The sequence below is a fragment of the Brienomyrus brachyistius genome, chromosome 3 (assembly GCF_023856365.1).
Source record: "Brienomyrus brachyistius isolate T26 chromosome 3, BBRACH_0.4, whole genome shotgun sequence".
NCBI classification, from domain to species: Eukaryota; Metazoa; Chordata; class Actinopteri; order Osteoglossiformes; family Mormyridae; genus Brienomyrus; species Brienomyrus brachyistius.
The window spans coordinates 26,379,594-26,400,126 of NC_064535.1; the positions used below are offsets into that span (position 1 = coordinate 26,379,594).

Sequence of the window (20,533 nt, forward strand, 5' to 3'; positions counted from 1 at the left end):
AGGGGGGAAATTTCCACAATCCCAGTAAAAAGTAAATCCCCATTACTGTACGTGAGGAAGAAACAGGACTTTCATTATTCCGACGTAAACAGGCGGGCCAAAGTGAGCCGATCAGAAGTGGCTGGATGATCAGTGAACTGGGTGTGCAGCGTTTACAGGCAGATGTGCCATTTTGTCGCATTCGCTATTCTGTCACCTCCCGACAAGCGCTACCTAATGCAGCACTCATCCTCTCTCCCCAAACAAAAAGAGAAAAGAAAAAAACTCGACTGGCTTACCTAGTTTTAAAGTTTCCAAGCAGTAATTCCGGCACCTATGTACAATTTCCGTTGGCGTAACCAGGCACAACTTTTCAATACAGCGACGCGGGCTCTGATAGCTATAGTGGCATCAAGCTAATGGTCATGTCCCAGTAAATTCAATTTAGCCGCGACATACAGCTAATGCATTTATGAACTCGCGAGAATGAATACTTCTATTCCATTTTTTGCATCCTTCGGTCCATACGCGACCAGCCTTATTTGTCATCGTACATCCGTTTTGCCTTTGCGTGGTTTCATTCTCTAGCGACAAGAGCTGCTGCGCTTCTTTCTTTCAGGTAATGTGGGATCGGTAATCGACTAATAATGCTTGCGGTGCTTTGGCTCGGCATTTGATTGATTATGACTATACTCACTGTATTTTCAAAAGTTAATCATCCGTTAAAGTGCATTGATAAGCCTTAAAGCGGGACGGTATGAATGTAATCTTTCATTGTAGGTAATATATATAGCCATAACCATTGATAGACCGTTGAAACTACATTTTATGGAATGGGTTTTCGTCTGTAGTTTTACAACGATATCTTATGTGGCGCGCGACATCTCGTGGCAATGGTGTGCACACACAATTTTACCCCAGAAACATTGTATTTATTAGAAAAAAAAATGAAGCGATATTATTTACTGGCCGACGGTAGGTGTCATTGGCCGCCTGTCTTCTGGACTGCGAAACTTAACATTCTGGGTCAGATTTGTTTTTACAGTTATCTTAAGTATTACATTGCTTTTCACTTTCTACTGCTGACATTATGGATTCGTGGTTTTCGCTGTTCTTTGACTGTGACTCTTCGTAATATTCGTGGAGGAACATATTCCTTGAAAACTGGCCCAAAATTTGTATTTTGGTATCACATAGTACCACAGACTTAATGGATAACCAGCATCTAATTATTACAGCGAATATGTGAAGCTGTTCTTCACATGAACATTAGCTTGATGTGCATCCTTCAGGAGTTATTTTCTATAAACCCGCAATCCTTACAATTTACCATCTGAGATATTAGGGAAAAAACTGCAAACACACGAAACCCGATAGCTTTTATATACATTTGTTGCTTATGTGTATCATTTAAAATACACAAACGAATTAAATCCTTTGGCGTATTATTAAAAATACTAATTTGTGTTTATAAGTCGTTAGTGGTTAGAGAGGCTGTCCTGGACAGGGGTTGTTTAAAGGGAACCCCCGCGTTCGCCCTGTTTATTTCCAGTGAGAGTCTAATTTCCCATAATGCCCAGCGGGCCAGGACACCAAGATGGCTGACGCTGGGAATGAATACGAAAAAGAAGCTGACTGTGTCCCCGTTCTTCATCCAGAGGTTAGTCGTGCGATCCTCATATGTTTTAAAAGATCTCTAAGGTCTGGAGCTTCAAATTTGGCGTGTTAGGAAGGAGTTGGTCGGGGTAAAGGTGACTTGGTTTCGGATATGGTTCGGACTAGACCTCCTGCAGGGAAATGCACCGTAAGAGTGCAAACACCAAATACATTTGACAGATACTCCTTCTGGAGATCTAGTGCTAAAGAAAGATGAGCTGTTGTACTCTAAAATATGCACTTCTTGTATGGGTTTCCTGATATCTATAGAAATATACGGTCTTGACAGATTGAGCTCCTTTCACTAACTTGTATCTAATGCTTTAGCGAAGGAAGCAATTGCACAACTCGGGCCGCTACTTGCGCACGGGGTTGATCGTCGACCCCTCGTTTTTCCCAGAATACATTTATCGTGGCCCGCAATAAATGCATCTATATATGCTACATAATGCATTTACTCCGTCCTAAATGTGTTGTCGCTTGCTTTAATTTTCATGTGGCTGCCAATGTAGCCTGATATTATCTATGCAGAAAACAGGACAGCAGAAGCCTGTTTCAGAACGATGAAACATTTCATCTTTAGCAATGGTTTTAATGTAATTCTTTATTACCGAGTATTTGTATACGTACCTTATGCAGTCTCTAGGTAGTGGAAACGAATGTGTTATGTACCGTAAGATTTCTAAGAATGACATTGGAATCTTGCGTACTGTTTTCGACAGCAGCAGGATGAGTAACTTTTAGGATGCGTAATGCGTGTGTATTATTTGCATTACTTGTGAATTACATATGAGAATAGTTATTGTCTTATACCATTATCAACAGCTCTACCGAATACATCAGTGGTATTACGCTGCGAAATCTACAACAATGCAGTCAAAACAAGTTCAGGCTGTCTGTTGGGTGTCGTAGTTTTTAAGGGGGGTGTGATAACTTGCTCGATGTGTTACTATTAGTATGCCAAGGGGTGTCAGGTACCGTGGTGGTAAGTATTTTGGGCGTGCAACCGGAAGGTTTCTGGTCCATGTCTTATTGAGGATATTGTTTTCGTGCTATTGAACAAGAAAATTTTCTGAATAGCTCCAATCGTCCAGGCTTATAAATTTTTAAGACAAGTATGACCCATAGGACAAATGAGTCATTGCAGTAAATTTAAAATAAATAATTTAACCAAAGTCACGTGGCCCGTGGTTCTGTTTTGTGTAGAACTGGCTGTTCTACATAACAATTCAGCTGTTATGCCTTCTTAAGAGGAAAGTTAATCCCTTTCTTCTTTGGTAACATCACCATTACTTACTACTACACCTCTTGGTGTTCCTAGCCAGACATTTCACCTTCAGTTTACTCCTTTCTGAATGCATCCCCTTTACAAGGAACCTGAGAAATGGTTACTTATGATGTGTCAAGCTCTCTTGTAGCCTAGATTTAGAAGTTATCTCTTGCGATGACTTTTCCTTCCAAAACACAAATATATTTTTTAATGATCATTAATGATCAATGATCAACTTTGTAGGCACAAGCTAATAAAACACCACATTAATTTTCTCTTTTAAGCTACGTACACAAACAGAGGTTTTGTATTTGGACTTCTCCTCTGGTCTTTGTGTTAGTTTAGTTGGGTGACAGTCTCCTATCACAGACATGCATTATCAGAGATGCACGTATACGCATGCATATGCACACACACAATCATATGCTAAATGTAATTTTGACTGACTAGTTCACTAGTTCGGGCTGCCATGGAGGTGCAGTGGTTAGCACTGTGGCCTCACACCTCTGGTACCTGTGTTTGAATCTCCACCAGGATTCCATGTGTGTGGAGTTTGCATGTTCTCCCCGTTGTTGTTGGGGGGGTTTCCTCTAGGTGCTCCAGCTTCCCCTCCCCATAGTCCAAAAAAATGCAGAGGCTAACTGGAGTTACCAAATTGCTCATACTGAAAGTTGGGCCTGTGTAAGTGTGCTCTGCGATGGGTTGGAGCCCCATCTTGTGTTCCCTGCTTTGTGCCCATAGCCTCTGGGATATGCCCCAGATCCCTCGCAACCCTGAACAGGGTAAGCGGTGTTAGAATATGGATGGTGAGACTCATTGGTTCATTTCAATGAAATGCTTGTAAGTGGAAACGGGGTCCTTTACAGAAACGTGTTGAAGAACTAAATGTTGGAGCTGAATTTAAATTTACGGCCGTGGCGGAGTACTGTTGATGATATATTTATATAATGCGTGAAAATATAAAACTGTTGATAATCTTTATAGGAGTGTTAGCCACGTTGCACTTGGGTATTGCATGGGAATGTCATCGTGTGTGGGCTAAGTTGGTCTCGCCCTCATGTTTTGGACGTCAAAGCTTTCGGCCAGCAGCGGCCACAAATAAAGCTGATGTTTTGGTCAATGTTCCAGAGAAGGAGCTTTTCCATGCTAAGGCTGTAAGGGCTGCTTGCTGCCCCTGCTTCCTTTTCACTTTGGTTGTGTTATCTCAGCCAACTGTTACCTCTCCAAAGCGTGGGTTAGCATTCCAGTGAGCAAACAGAACACCTTACCATTCCTGTTGGGATGGATCTCCACATGGCTGTGATGTCGGTGTAGTTTGTGAAATTACACCTTCTGCCTCTTTTTTTTTTCAAAAATAATTCTGGTTTGTCAGGGTGCTATCTGTCTGTTTTTAGTATCTGATCTTTTAAAGATCTGGATCTTGCACATGTGTAAAATTCCTTTTGCCCATGTCACTTGGATTTGACAATCATGCTAGAAATGACTCTGTCTTATTTAGGCTCATTCTTTTTTTTTCCCAAAAAAAAGAACATTTTCATTTAGCTTCACAGGCTTTGTCCTGTTGCTATACAACAGGCAAATCAGTTCCTTGTTCTAGAGCCTCAACAACTAGAATTAGGTGATCAGTGTTGACACACCACAGCACACTGCACAACAACGAAATGTGTCCTCTGCATTTAACCCATATATGACATCGTGACATAGCAGGGGGCAGCTAATTCATCACCCAGGAAGCAGCGCTTGGGGGCAGTACCTTGCTCAGGGTACCTCAGTGGTGCCTTGCTGGTCGGGGATTCGAACCAGCAATCTTTCAATTATAAGTGCGCTTCCCTAACCATTAAGCCACTATTGCCCAGCTAATCAATAGTTTTGATAATAATCAATAATAAAAATAATTGACATAGAATGTTGTGATTTTATTAATTGCGTTTTTGTGGTTTGCTGCATAAATTTTATATAATGACATCACTATCTATTATGTTGGTGTATTAAGCCTAGTTCATACTTAATTTTTCGGCATGCCAAAAGCTGTTGAAAGTTTTGAAAGTTGATAAAAATCTGTGACCCTGAGTGGGTAGGGTGAGATGGATTGTAAACTCCATTTTCTTCTAGAGATGCTCAGTTTGTAAACTATTAAAGGATCAAACTGTCCAAGAAAGCAGAAGGACAATAGGAGAATCAAGAATTGCTTCCCATGGTTAAAATTGTACGGACAACAATAGGGCAGGGCAATATCCAAAAAATAATATGCCATTTTTGAATGTAAAATAATCGGAATAAATTATAATATGACACACACACGTGCTTGCACCAAATGGGCATTTTTTTAGCCCAAAGAAAACCATAGAGAGAAAAAAAGGTGAACAGATAATCTGCAAGGTGGCGCTAAAGTTTGGCGACCCGGGGAGGGGGGGCTTGGAAAGCAGGTCTGATCATGCATATACATATAATTTAGAAACATGTTACTTGCATTAAGCCCTAGCCGAAAACCACCATCATAACCTACGTTTACATACACGGATACCTTCACGTACTGCCTTTCTTTGCATGTGGCCTAAGCCTTCTTTCCTGGCAAAGGAAAGTCCCTGGTTAGTCACCGGCAGATATTGACACCAGGTTACTTTATCTTTGATTACAGATAATAATCATCAAATTGTCCAGCCCTAGTCAGATATGTGGGGGGGGGGGTGCTTCTAAATGCATTTTGTGTATTTCTTTGAGAAAGCAACATGTAGAGGGTTCTGGTTTTTAAATATGGTGAGATCACAGCGATGATCACTATTCTTGAGGGAATGTTACAGCTGATTTGACGCTGGTGTGAGAAACCTGTTATTCTTGTACTGGCCAGTTGCTGGTGTTCCGGGAAGTGGCATGTGCTGGTTCTTCAGGACATCTGAATACGGTGTCAGATACAAGTTTTGTGTGCCTTTCCTCTGAAAGTCTCGGGCATTTGGTGTCTCAGCTCACACCATGAGAAGTGGTCATGCCAAGAATGGTTTCTTTGAGACCTAGGAAAAGCGTAGCACCTCTCTATGTACATGGTGAAGAGGTAAGATTGAGATGAGCTATGTTAGATTTGCTGATTGTCTCCAGTGCCTTTTGGCAGTTGTAAAGCTCTTATTCAGCACAGGCGCGCAGAACGGTAAGAAAGCCGAACTAGTCAAGCCCTGCAGCCTTCAGCTTAATTTAATGTGAAGTGAAACCCTTCTTGAGAAGTGGTCAGAAACAGGATAAAGAAATCAGTTTGTGGCATCAACTTTTTAGGATCTCTGTTGTTTAACCAAAATGCTTTGTTGAACTCCAGCTTCTAGTTAAGAAAAGAAGCCTTTACAGACACAGAGTTGGGTTGTGTTGTGATGAAGAGTCTCTTCTCTTTGCTGATTAAATATTCAGGCATGATAAAATATGGTATCCTTCTGTATGAGGATGCCACTTGCAACGTGCAGAATTGCAGGCACCCTGGTCATAATGCAGTGACAAACGTGTGCAGAATTCCAGTACAGAACAAAATTAACATTGGACTAGGGGAAAAATGTTGTTTCTCAAGCACAAGTTGTAATAAGTCTCTAAAATTCTTTTTGGCACTTATGTGGGGAAAAAAAGAAAATTTAATAATGCTCTTAATGGAAGAATGTTCCTGTTAGCTCTGTAGTGATATTGGTGTAGGTGGTAATGGAGTGCCTTTTATATATATATTTATTTTTTATTGCTGTTTTATTTTAATTGGTCCAGCAGTGATGTCTCCAAAGGGGTCATTTGGTAGTGCAATTGATTGGTGACCTCGCCATGTCTTACAATAGGAGATCAAGCCTCACTACAGCCATGGATTCAGCGAGAGTGGGGGCCGTAAGAACCACGCAGAGGACTACAGCACCTGGGACATTATCAAAGCCACACAGTGAGCTTCTCAATGTATCATTTGAGTCTCCCTTAAGCTGGCACTATACATCGAACATATCAGCAAGAAGTCTGTACTTGAAAACAACACCGCCACCTCATGCTTTCTGTGTCACGCCACAACCTTAGAAGGCACAGAACTTTTAAGACACGGCAGATACTGATGTTAAACGACATGTACGGTTACACACTAATGAACCACACGCATCCCACAGCAACACACGGTCACAGCATTTTCTGTTTACAGCATAAATAAATGAATATACATATTAATTGACACTATTTAAAGATATGCGCAGCGTGGTCCGGTAACTGCATAGTAAGTCCTGCTGACCAATCCATGATGTCGTGTTATGTCAGCCAATCGTGGAAAGCCGGTGAGTTAAGAACAGACAAAATGGTTCACTTTGGAGATCCTGCACAGGCGGCGCACCCAAACTAATCACTGCTCATATAGTGTCCTGTTGCTAAAGTTATGTCAATTTTGTTAATTTCATGTGAAGTATACAGCCACCTAATACATGTTTCAGTTTTAAGCAGTTCTGTGCTAAGTATGCATGGACCCATGTGGGCTGCTTTGACCCACCCCGCCACATGCTGCAGGTATGGCATCTTCGAGCGCTGTCGAGAGCTGGTGGAGGCCGGTTACGATGTCCGACAGCCTGACAAGGAGAACGTCACCCTGCTGCACTGGGCCGCCATCAACAATCGGCTCGACCTGGTCAAGTGAGTCTCCTGGCAAATGCACACACACTGACTTACACGCTAGTCAGTAACAACTGGCTTGGCTTCGTCCTGTGAGTCCCTTGGCAAATACACATACAGTACATTAACTTCCGCTCTCTGATGTATCATGCATAGTCCATTCAGCAGTAAATCTTGCCCATCCCCATTTAAATGCACTTCCGTGCATTCTGGTTAATGGTTTCCTTCCTTGTGACCATAATGTAGGCTTGTGTTTAGTGTGAATCCTCCTGTACAACACGGCATGGTGTCGAAATACTTTCCCCCATGTCTGCTGTGAGCAATGACAAAAAGCCTCTCATCTGACATTTATCTGCAACTTGATATTTTGGGAGTCTGGCCTGTTTATACGCTGAGCTCTGTTGGAGAGCTTCAGGAGAAGAAGTAACTCTGTGAGTTCTTCTAACTGCTAGTTGGTCAGGCTTGTGCTTTAGAAACGCCGTAGTCCTTGGTGTCTGCTACCTCACCTCCTAGATTCCTCTCCTACAAAGAGGTGATGGTACCATAATGGGGCTTTGTTTCTCAAACAGCTTTGATGAGATGTTTTGATTAGATGTTTATATAATTATGATCAAGTGGTGCAAAAACTGAAAAACAAAATGTTCTGAGGTGTAGCTTCTTTATGGGTATTTATGTTGTATTTAGTTCATATATGGACCACAAATGATCACAGTTAGATCTTTTATTTTTCTGTGCCTTATGAAATATACTTTTTAATCTAAAATTACATTGAGCTACAAAGTTTTAAGCTAATGAAAAATAACATTTTTAGAAGCGTTTCCAGATAAATATTGGTCAGAGTTTAATCAGCGGTAATCACGCCTAGTTAAGGGTTAGCAGTGATGGAGAATCAGCAAATTGGTGGAGCGGATGAACTCTCACTGCTCAGTGCTTAATTACACGTGTCGAAGTGCAGTTCGTGACTGCTTGTCAAAACAGACCGGCTTTTTATTTAAGCATTGAATGAAGTGTCAGATTACAATCCGAGTGCATGCACATCACCTACTTTGCATGTTGGTACAGGTATTACATCTCAAAGGGTGCCATTGTGGACCAGCTGGGAGGAGATCTGAATTCAACACCGCTGCACTGGGCCACTAGGTAATGCTCCTGCATCGCTCTGTACTTATATATAGTGTCAGGGGGCACTTTATTATGCATCCCTAGTTAGTACCAGGTAGGACTCCCTTCTGTCTCCAGAACTGCTCATCAAGGGTTGACAAGTTTTGCTTTTGGAGCTGCTGTTCTGCGCACTACCCATGCGTTGAGTTTGTGTTATTGCACTTGTCTTACTGTTAAACAAATTAGCCCACTTTCTTTGGCCTCTCATTAACAATGTTTTTGGCAAACAAACTACCACACACTGTCTGATTTTTGTTTATCACACATTCTCTGTGTGAGAGAGGCTGTTTCTGAGACGCTGGAACCACCATAAAGTAATAAACTGGTGATTGAGTGTATATGACATAATCATAGTAGAACAAGGTAGTTCAGGTATCAACTAAAACCTTCGCATGGATCCTGAAGAGATACTGGGATATTGAGGTCTTAAGACTTCTGTCTGACCTGCTATGCAAAAAGAGGGTATCATTTAAACTTTTATATTTAAAAGATGAAGTGGTAAGAAATTAATCCAAACAGAGTGCAATATTTGCCTATTGAGACATCTAGATATTATACAAGAGCTATTTGCTGTCTTGTTCAAAGACTTTGAACCAGTAACTTTCATCTGATTTCATCCCATGTTCTTAACCAATAGGATACCTGCTGAGGTATTTCAAATTGTGCCGTGTTTGAATCCCTTGTGCTTTTTATTTTGACACGTCTTTGTAAAGCCTCTTACGAGCATGTCAGAGAAGCAAAGCGTTTTACTGAAGTGCTGTACACTTAGGCAGGGCCACCTGTCTATGGTGGTCCAGCTGTTGAAGTTCGGAGCCGACCCGGCGCTCATCGACGGCGAGGGCTGCAGCTGCATCCACCTGGCCGCGCAGTTCGGCCACACCTCCATCGTGGCCTACTTCATCGCGAAGGGGCAGGTAGGCCTCTGTTCCCCACCTCCCCAGACAGCTCCCCTCGCAGGCTGGCTGACACATACACAGTGCTGTCAGCTGAATGTAAGTGTGCTGGTGGTGAGCTCTGAGACAGCCACCCCATAAAAGGAGGGAAACGCACTTTCAAAGAGTGACTGACTGTATACCAAATGTCAGCTCTAATAGCCGGTAGCCTTCCTGCTTCAAAGGTTACTGTGAAAAGTTACAAAATAAATGCTGACTAAAACAGGATGCTTAATCCTTTTAATCTCCCATTCACCTTCTGAAGGTTTTCTGTAGTTACATTGGCTGTTAGTCCCATACCACTAATACCCTGCTATTTATATAATTGTGTAGCGTTTTTGCCTTAGTCGTATTGGCCACCAGGAGGAGCTGCAGTTTTCCTTTTTGGTATCAATATCTAGCTTCTGATGTACCTTTTTGGATTTCCGGCAGTGTTTCTAAACCTTTAAGTCTGTCGCTCAATGCCACTGCTTTCTTGTGACCTAAAGAAGTCTGTCAGTTTTTAAATAAAGACAATTGTTCTCACTGTGCATCTCACCCTGTCATTTCTATCTTCCTGCCTCCCTGCTAAAAGGATGTAGACATGATGGACCAGAATGGAATGACTCCATTGATGTGGGCAGCATATAGGACACACAGGTATGGGAGTGTGTGGGAATCTTTAAAACAACCGACATGGGTGAACAGAGACAGTCTTGGTAAAGGGATGGCGCCACTTTTGTATTATTTTATGAGGTCAGGTGAGGTGACTTATGTGCCCTGCCGCCCTTACTGGTCCCACGGTGATGACATCACAGGTTGTTTATGCATTCCGTGGTCACTTTTGCCTGCAGCGTCGATCCTACTCGGCTGCTGCTCACCTTCAACGTATCTGTCAGCCTCGGTGACAAGTACCACAAAAACACAGCGCTTCACTGGGCTGTGCTCGCCGCCAACACCACAGTCATCAGCCTGCTACTGGAGACCGGCGCCAATGTGGATGCACAGAACATCAAGGTGAGTGGGCTTCTCTGGACAGCGGGACCACCCACAGCGTAGTTGGCTCCAGGCTTTTTTCCCAGGCAGTGCAAGGTGAGAGATCCCAAAAGTCATTCACTACAATCTACACCAAGCTGAGCTACTCGTGTTAATCTGTAAAAACAAAAAAAGTATTAAATACTAGGGCTGCCACTAATGACTATTTTTTAGATTTATCGACCAATCGGTAAAATAGTTGATGGATTAATCGAAATGATTAATTTTCCTCCAGATCAAATCAAATTTTAATTTTAATTTGACAACAACAAACTGTATGTCATTGCAGGGCTTTACATAATGGATGCCGGCTTTTAGCACTATACGGATGTTATTTACGCCCACAATTTAATAAGCAGATTAGTAGAGCACCTGAAATAGTAATGAGATGCGTATCGTGACGGCCATCAATTGGTAATCTGTGTATATTCGGAGTATCCTTATGTTTATTAAATTCCGATAGCGGAGCATGCCACATACTACTGTAATGGTAAATCGTGGAACCAATAAGCACAGAAGTCATGGTGAAGAAAGGGACAGATCAGCAGCCACAAGATCTTTTGAAAGAGGAGATATTGTAGTCAAACTAGGTAAAAATGTGTTGGTGGTGTGGCAGTAGTTTTGTTCAGGTTAAAGTCTGGCACACTTTTTGGTAAATATATTTTTCATTTTTATTTCAATTCACGCATTTTCTTTTATGTAGCATCTAGTTTTGTTTCAGTCTTGTTTTACGATGCCCACACTGATCCCAACAAGTTCATCGCTCACGAACACACACCAGCACCATCCCTCAACGTAGAATAAGCCTAGATTTTAGCCTAAACATTTTTACATACACTTATTCAGTGGAGATTATAAGGTAGCAGGCATACAACATGTTTTTAATGATGAGTGCATTTAGCAGCTATGAGGAAAAACGATGACGATAAATTACCATTACTATGGGAGAGCTTTAATAAACATGAATAGACTTGCATTGGTTTTGCCTACTCTGGCGGTCCATCATCCAGATGCATTTCCTCTTCAGGTTCACGCGTAGCGCTTGTCCCGCTGTGATATGCCATCGAAACTTTGCAGTGTAAAACCTCCTTTTAGGTTTGTTTGACCTACTCCCTTAATTACGTAGTGATATTAAAGGTAAACAGTTGCTATAATGAATTGAAGCGTTTTACAAATCGAAAAGGTTATTTCAATAAAGTATTTTAAAAAAACGATGCGTAGATTTAAAATATTGATGTCAACGCATTTTCAATGTCGACATTGACTACGTCAACTAATTGCGGCAGCCCTAGTAAATACTCCTAATTTTCATAACGTGTTTACATAACTAACACAAACCTTATTTCGAATAATAATTACTAAATTTTTTTATTAAATTAAATTACGATATAATTTAAATTTGATTGAAATAGCATTTTCATGTGACCAGTAGGGGGTGCAATTGCACCTCTAGTAAATTTGCCTGAGGCCCAGAGACTTTCTTGGGACTGCTTGTGTGTTACACAAGGCTCAGATTGACTTCCTGAAGCATGCGTATACATGTCCAGTTTTCTTGCGTTCGCTGTACAAGCCTCCCCGGACACCAGATAAAATCGCATCAGAAGCTACGGGGCAGGCCGTGCAGTAAGGGAAACACGAGGGATCTGTGATAAGGCTGGTTCCACTGCACACGGTTCCTCACGCCGCCTGCGTTTGCTCCCGTGGTTCTCAGCCGGCTTTCCGCCCCGTGATCGGTTCAGCGACCACAGCGGAACCACCCACTAAGCACAAGCTGTTCTGACGCAAGTGTGTGTGTGTGTGTGTGTGTGTGTGTGTGTGTGTGTGTGTGTGTGTGTGTGTGTGTGTGTGTGTGTGTGTGTGTGTGTGTGTGTGTGTGTGTGTGTGCTTGCCTGCACTCCCAGGGAGAGACGGCTCTGGACCTGGCCAAGCAGCGGAAAAACGCCTGGATGATTAACCACCTGCAGGAGGCGCGACAGGCCAGGGGCTATGACAGTCCCTCCTACCTGAAGCGGCTGAAGGCGGACAAGGTGCAAACCAGTGGGCGTGGAGAACCTTCGCGTCACACCTGACAATGATGCAGCCTGTACATGGTTTTTTATGAATAGCCACTAGGGGGCGAACATCGAACTTCTTATAAATATACAGGTGCACACAGAATGACTCCTCTTTTAGCAGCTAGCTTGGTTAGCAACCATTTGCAAATATGAGGGTAATAAAAACATTTCCAACCAGTACGAACATTTGCGACCAAATTTCATATGGAGTGAGAGAGATCTTTGAAGTAGAATGTTAAAAATGTGCACTTCATGACGGCTGGAGCAAAGTTGTAAGCACAGTCGTGGTCATGCCTAAGCTACCACGGTTTTTGCTTATGGAGAGTCTCATTTAAAGACCCGTCCATCAGAACAGGGAGCTAAACAGGGAGTGGTTGCGTTTGTGATGTAAAGATAAAGTGCACTCTAAGGGATTCTGCTCGGGGAGACAGTGAGGTGAATGTGTCCCCATCCGTAAGCTCCCCACAGACAAGGTGCAGCTTCAGCTTGTTCTTTCTTACCTGTTAAGCTCTGACCCCACTTGGGAACTGATGCTGCGGTTTCTCTGTCTCCGAGGAGCCGTACGCTTGCTGGAAAAAAGTGCATTTTGAGACTGAAGCAGATTTTTCAGGGTTTTTGTTGATGTGGCTTGTGCTTACACTCATTGTTCTCCTGCCCTGAGGAAATATCTATAAACTGGTTTTGCTCCAAATGGGTGCTAGTCTGTCTCTGGCTGGCTTTCACCCCCATATTAGATAAACGGTTCCTAATCTTGAGAATGATCTGTTGCTCTTCTCAGGAAAGTGCCTGTTAGGCTCAAAATGGCCTCGTACTGTGATTTTAGAGGAGCAAATCTGAATAGCTACTAAATAAATGTATGACTGTATGACTTGAACCTGTTTCAATTTCTCCATTACCTCCGCAGAATTTCAGGCAGAAGGTCATGCTAGGGACGCCCTTTTTGGTCATCTGGCTGGTGGGCTTCATCGCTGATCTGGACATAACTACCTGGCCCATCAAGACCTTGATGTATACAGTTGTGTGGATCATAGTCCAGTTGCTTTCCCGGTATGGCATGGATGCCGTCCTATGCTCCTCTCTGTGTTTTCAGATTCCTTAACACATGTTCTTCAGCCCAATAACAGCAGACACTTCTTTCTCCTGCAATCGCAGGTCGTTCTTCGACCACTCCATGCACAGCGCCCTTCCCCTGGGGATCTATTTGGCCACCAAGTTCTGGATGTACATGACCTGGTTCTTCTGGTTCTGGAACAATATCCTTTTCTTTGGAAGGCTTATATTCTCCTACACGTTCCTCTGGCGAACGTAATCTTACCAGAGCTGCAGTGTCATGGGCAGCCATGGCTTCTCGGGCACAACATGCCTCGTTTCCCCGCTCCTTCACCAAGCCTATTGCCGAAAATAAACCCATGTAAGAGGTGTAGTGGAACGTTCTCATCACGGGATAATCGGATGTGACATGTAGGAGTAAGCGGGTCAGTCCATGCTGGTGACGTTCATCACTGTTCGTTGGCCGTGATGCGAAACCAAGCTCCAAGAAATCATTCCGTACATCGTCACATTCACAGCTATACTATAGACGGCAGAGTATGCTTTGTGGTATAATCAGTAAATAGGGAAGCACAAAACGCTATCTTCACTGTCAAACTACTTTTTTCTTCTTTTCTTCCTTTTAAAAGTTTGTTACAGAAGATGGGCTCTCAGCCAGAGAGTGTAAGCAGAATTAGTTGCTATAGAAGCTTTTCTGCAGATTTCTGCAGGTACCTCAAGCTTCCGAAGTTGTATTCACAGCTTTGTTCTCAGGTATACTCCTGTGTGCAGCAGACGCTCCCAGGATGAGCTCGGCCCATTTGCGCACTATTCCCGCCTGGTCCTCAACCGCTACACAAGGGGAGGTCTGTTAGAATAGCCTCCATGAGCAGGGTTTCCACCTACTTGTGTGGATTTCCATCCCCTCTGAAATGTATATTTTTTGCCCACCGACACAGCGGTCCGTTAATATGTGGATTCATTTTCGATTCCGCAGCGGCAAGTCGCACAAATCTGAGTCGTGTCCGAAATGCGAAACCTGGCAGCAAAGGGAGTCATGCCGTTAGCGTCTATGCCACTGCGCTGGGATCCACTGGGATCCGGTGGAACTCATCGCGCTGGCAGAATCTGTTGCCGTGTACGGGACCCAGAGGGTCTCGAAATGCGTCTGGTCTGTTCCCATGTAACAGGACTGAGGTGGCCTGTCCCCCATGGGGACTCTGGAGAAACGTCAGCCGCTGTAAACCTTCTCAGATCAAAGTAACTTTAATTGGAGATGGAGTTTCTTCTGGCAGGGAAGGTTGTGGGTCTAGACTGCCTACTTAGACAGCTTTTGATTTTTCACATCGGATATCCCACGCGCTCCACTTTTTGTACTAGTTGCATCATATTAATTTTCATTAAAACGCAGGCTGGTTTCCCGGCGCTGACGTGCCCCTTGCTGTGCCCCATGAGCCGTGGTCCTTCCCGCATTTCCTGCTGTGACGGACTGGCCCATATTCTTATCACACATTAGCTGAGCTCTTTGATTTCTCCTCCAGACAAGTCATTGTGCAGCCATTGACGTTTCGGTGAAAGCTCTCTCCTGCCGTAATGTGAACACCCTTCAGCAGGTCACCTCCATCTCGCCTCTCTGGGCCTAGTAATGATGTACCTTTTCTCTGGACACTCGAGCCGGTAATGGCTTTTGCCTCCGCATTTATCGTTGTACTATCTAAAAATACCACAAACGATTGACTTTTGTCTAGAGAGTATTTCCTGGTGCTCATCTGCTGATTCTGATGTTTTCCCAACTTTTAGAAATGAGATCTCAGTCTACACGCCATCTGTCAATTTGACGGGAAACAGCATGGAGGTCAGTTTTAATATGACAGACTGAAGAACGTGAGCAGAATTTCACACCAGTACTAAGAGTATGGGCAGGTTAGAGATGGCAGAACTTTGCATGTCTTTGGGATGGGGGAGGAAAAGGTGGCAGTGGGAATCGAACCTGCAACAGTGGCCCCTAGGTGGAGTTAAGTGATATAATTGAATGTTTTGATTGGTATGTTTACTTTTTTACTTCGGCATTTTAGCTCCTCTTCAACTGCTGTTGTTACTATGATTTTTCTCAATGTTATGATCAGCCACAGCAAATCCCTTCAACGCTCTCTGCATCCCCAGTTACTTCCAAAACCCAGCTAGATCCCAAAATTACCATAAAAAAAGCAATCGGCCACAAGGGGGCAGTCTTACCACAAGCAGTCTATTTCTCACCCGTCAAGACACGCTTTACCTTCACCTTTTTAGCTGTGTTCAGAATCACAGAATTACAATGTGATGAAAATCACGTTTTAGTGTGACGCATTTTGAGTTGTTGGGTGTGAACTCCCATTTAAACTGTGTCTTTTAGCTGTAACGAGTGATGAAAGTGTCACCATCTCTCTGTAGCAAGATGAATGACTTTTTTATTTTTAATTCTATGTTTGTCATTTGTCTTGGACTTGCATAGTGCATGGATTCGGTCCAAAGTGAGGCACGTTTCCATCATGACATCTGTGGACCTGTGCTCCTGCACTTCACGTTAGTGTCATGAATGCCTTTTCGTCTTTTGAAAAGGCCCGGGGCTGTTTGGTAGGTGCATGATGTCATCTTCAGGCAGAATGCAGGTCTCCTCTGTCAGGGAATAGAGGTCACATCCCGCCTGTTGATCTGACTGACCCAGACTGGAGATGATAGTAAAGAGTAAAGCTACATGTAATTTTTTTATTCTCTGTTCAGAGAAAGAATGGCTTGCTGACGCCTGCTTCAGCGGTCTCACAGAGCAGATGCAGAGGCATGCAGGCGGCTCACGGCTCTCTGTCTTTGCGGGTCGCTTCCTTAATTCACCCCACATCTTCCCTTGGTTACCGTCCACCTGCCCTTCCTACTGAACAGCCTCGCACTGTTCTACAACTTCGGAAAGTCCTGGAAGTCGGACCCAGGGATCATCAAGGCTTCTGAGGAGCAGAAGAAGAAGGTGATGTGCTGCTGCACGTTTTCAACACGAAAAAAAAAAAAAAAAAACGCACAAAAAGCCAGGCTTTTGAGGGAGATTGGCCGCCTCTTTTGTGCTGCCCTGATTCTTCAGCTGTGACCGCGGCTGTTTTGATGAGAAGAGAATTTTAGGCCCTAGTCCAGGGGGATTAAGCATCAGGCGGTCAGAACTTACTGGTTACTGCACACTGATCTATTCAGATTCTTCTTAATATCCAGGTCCCCGATTGTCAGTATTAATAAGCATGCTATATATTTATATATAATCCTGTCCCCCCCCCACACACACTTTTTGAAGTATAGCAAAAATGTAGAATGATTTTTAGTGAAATGGAAAAGACTCTTCCACAAGAAATATGGTTATAAAAATGTGGTCTAACTATGTGTCTTTTCAATTCTAGACAATTGTTGAACTGGCAGAGACTGGAAATCTGGATCTTAGTATTTTCTGTAGCACCTGTTTGGTAAGACACTCATTTTCTATTGTTAAAATAAAAAGTTCCTTGTTTTTGCTAACTTTAATAGCATTGTTGAAAATATTAACTATCCATTATGTAGTAAATGGATTCAAGCTGCATTTTGTGATTTAAACCTATTGTTGTCTTACAGAATTGCAGTCAATGTTACATATACAATTGGCTTTGAGTGTCTTGTGACATTAGTTTCAATGGTACACTGTGATTTTAATATTTGTTTGTTTGTTTATTGTTTCTCCACACACACACATAGATACGGAAGCCCGTGAGGTCCAAACACTGTGCCGTGTGCAACCGCTGTATTGCCAGATTTGATCACCACTGTCCCTGGGTGGGCAACTGTGTGGGTAAGTGGGTAAACTTAACCCACCTGCTCTCACCACTAGTGCATTGTGGCAAAAGGTCAGGAGCAGAACCGGTTACCGGAGGGAAGGATTTAAGAAAATGAGAAGTAAATCTGCAAAAATGTCTTACTGCCAAAGTGCTTTTGAAGTTGCGGGGGAAAATTTTCCATGACTTGTTTGTTAAAGTAAGATGGCCATCTACCATTTATGTCCGATGCCTGGTGTTGGCAGACATCAGTATGAAACAGAAATGGTGAGGTACCCATGGTGAGGTAGCCATGCTGTACCGAATGTGGGGAAAAAAAAAAATCAGTTTTTTTCTCCTTGGAGTGCATTGTCCTGTTCCACTGCTCAATTCTTTGTCTTAATGGAACTATGGACTCCTACTAGAATATTGTTTTTGTATGATGCCTCCATTTTAAAGCAGTTCTGACTTATAACTAAGATCTGAAATTGTTTATTGGGGTCTAAAAGCCCTTGGTGGATCCCCCCTCGTCGCTCTTTTAGAATGGCGACACTAATCACGCCCGCTGTGTCATGCAGGGAGCGGGAATCACCGCTACTTCATGGGATACTTGTTCTTTCTGCTCTCCATGATCTGCTGGATGATCTACGGCTGCATCTGCTGTAAGTGAAGTTTTATGTCGATCTGAATTGCTGGGCGTTCGCTACCAGCGAGTGCTGAAAGATAAGAATAACCCATCAAGATTCTTTTGCAAGCGTGGTTCCTAATTGAGCAGTAGCCGTAATATTCGTGCGTGGCCCCCCTCCCCCCCCCCCCCCCCCACAGACTGGAGGACGCACTGCACCACCAGCTACACCAAGGACGGCTTCTGGACCTACATCACACAGATCGCCACCTGCTCGCCCTGGGTCTTCTGGATGTTCCTCAACAGCATCTTCCACTTCATGTGGGTGGTCGTGCTCATCATGTGCCAGACTTACCAGGTAAGCCCCTATTTTTAGACCAGCTAAGATTCCTGGCTGATCTTTTCCGGCTCTTCCTCATACGCATCGTGGTTTATGACAGGCAGAGGCAGTTATTGACCTGGACGGAGCGTCGCTGAGGAGTCCATCAGTTGACCATGTGACCTCTCTCTCTCCTGCCCTCAGATTGCATGCCTGGGCATTACCACCAACGAGAGGATGAATGCCAGAAGATACAAGCACTTTAAGATTACGACGACGTCCATCGAGAGCCCTTTTAAGTGAGTGAAACACAATCCCGACTATCCTGTGTCTGCTGCCAGATATTTACCATTAATCACCAGTGAACTGGTAGGGAAATATTTTATAGTATTATGTTCTGTGCCTTGCTCATGTTGCCACGCATGGTTCTGATTCCAGTTCCTAAAATCTCTCTCTTTCTCTCAGCCATGGTTGCGCACGGAACCTCATAGACTTCTTTGAGTACCGTTGCTGCGGCCTCTTCCGGCCCGTGATCGTGGACTGGACCACGCAGTACACTATAGAGTATGACCAGACGTCCGGCTCTGGCTACCAGCTGGTGTAGCCCGGCTAGGACCAGGGCATCCTGTCGGGGCATGGCTGCATCCCGGGGACAGTCGACCGGAGTCTGGCATTCACAGAGACTGCATGCTGTTAGAGGGACATGCCCGCACCGGCCCCACGACAGCTCCTCCCCCACTAGCCAAGCCCCTGTCACCCCGACGTGGACGGAGTTTGTCCGACAGAGGGGAGAGGAGATGCTAACTGGGGAGTCAAGGCGGGAATGGGGGGGGGGTTGTTCTTTAAGTGTGGGCCTGATGTTGCATCGTGTGCGACAAGGCTCCTTCACAGTCTCTGCTTCGTTCTGTCGTTCATTTTTCCCTCCATTTTTTTAAAGCATATTTATGTTTTAAAGCTTTACCGTTCCATATATATATATAAAAAAATGTACTAATGTCTTAAAAAGACTGAGCTCAGAAATGGCTTTGTCGGTATTTCTGGGACTGCTCTGTCTTAAGCAATGTCTTTGCAATCAGCTGGAAGACTGGGCAGCTTTTCCTGTCATGACAATGTGAGTCGAAGCAGTGTTTGGAAATGGAGTTTTGGAGCCTCATCATAACTCGCTGATGCTGTCGCGTATAAGGAAGTATATTCCCGGAGCTGATGTGATGCTGGTATATTTATTTGTAAGGCTATTTATGAATAAGATGTGCTTCAGTCGAGGTGGCATGGTAAACAGTTAGTCATTTTAGGTTTTGTCATCCATGCATTTTGATGTAGCTACATCCTTGATGCAGTTGATATTAACGGTGGATGTTAAAGATGCGTGACCTTGCAGCATTGGAAAGAATACATGTATTTTTTTAATTATCTAGCACAGTCAAAGATGGCAGTTCATAAGTACACCTCATTCCAAGTTGTTTTCATAACTGAGTTTGTTTTTTCTGAGACGATGCACTGATTTTTCCTAATTTTCATTGATGGAAACTGTCTGTTTTAATATTAATGTCTTTTTTTTATTATCATTATTTCTGGCTTCCAAGAAACACTCCCGTTCACGGAGATGAGCCGCTGGGGTTCAGCCCAGTGCTCTCATGCCCTGTTGTTTCTCTGGCCATAGGAGCAGCGGCAGAGCAGGAGCATGAAGATCCCGTTGTACATATGAGACTTAGGTCCCCTTACTGTGATTTTTAATGTTTTGTTTTTTGAATGTTACTGGAAGCTGCTTGTTTTGTTTTATTGAACCAAACCTGGGAAAATGAATGCTGTGCTTCCAGTGCTCTGGAATCCCGCCGTCTGCATTGAAAGCCGCGGGGATGCAAGCTGCCCTGGTTGCAGGTGCTGGCCCAAACTCTTATCCTCCCTAGAGCGAGCCACATGTCTGTACATAGTGAATGTTTACGGTTTTTTTTTTTTTTTTTTTTTTTTTTTTTTTTACCATTGTGTCAGAGGGTACCAGATGTCAAGCAGTGACTTGCAGGCATGTAATACTGTATATGAATGACATATTTGGGGCGTGAGGGGAGTGAAAACTAAAAGTGAACTGCTTTTA

At 43.5% G+C, this 20,533-nt stretch overlaps 2 protein-coding genes across 2 annotated transcripts in view; one reads left to right on the forward strand and one right to left on the reverse strand.

Annotated features, from left to right (window-relative positions):
• The window catches only part of LOC125739570 (oxysterol-binding protein-related protein 8-like), a 45,598-nt gene extending 44,977 nt beyond the window's left edge, over positions 1 to 621 (reverse strand). The window contains exon 1 of the mRNA XM_049009819.1: positions 279 to 621. The gene's annotated coding sequence lies outside the window, so the exon portion shown is untranslated. The remainder of the gene's footprint in view (positions 1 to 278) is intronic.
• Positions 622 to 740: 119 nt separating this feature from the next.
• On the forward strand, positions 741 to 20,256 carry LOC125739571 (palmitoyltransferase ZDHHC17-like). Its single transcript, XM_049009826.1, has 18 exons — positions 741 to 759; positions 1,532 to 1,639; positions 6,706 to 6,803; positions 7,406 to 7,528; positions 8,570 to 8,647; positions 9,438 to 9,582; positions 10,175 to 10,239; positions 10,434 to 10,596; positions 12,516 to 12,641; positions 13,573 to 13,715; positions 13,821 to 13,921; positions 16,571 to 16,695; positions 17,114 to 17,176; positions 17,442 to 17,535; positions 18,076 to 18,159; positions 18,323 to 18,480; positions 18,646 to 18,740; positions 18,907 to 20,256. Exons 2-18 carry the CDS (start codon positions 1,577 to 1,579, stop codon positions 19,043 to 19,045), a joined length of 1,863 nt encoding a protein of 620 aa, XP_048865783.1. The 5' UTR covers positions 741 to 759; positions 1,532 to 1,576; the 3' UTR covers positions 19,046 to 20,256.
• The last annotated feature ends 277 nt before the right edge of the window (positions 20,257 to 20,533 follow it).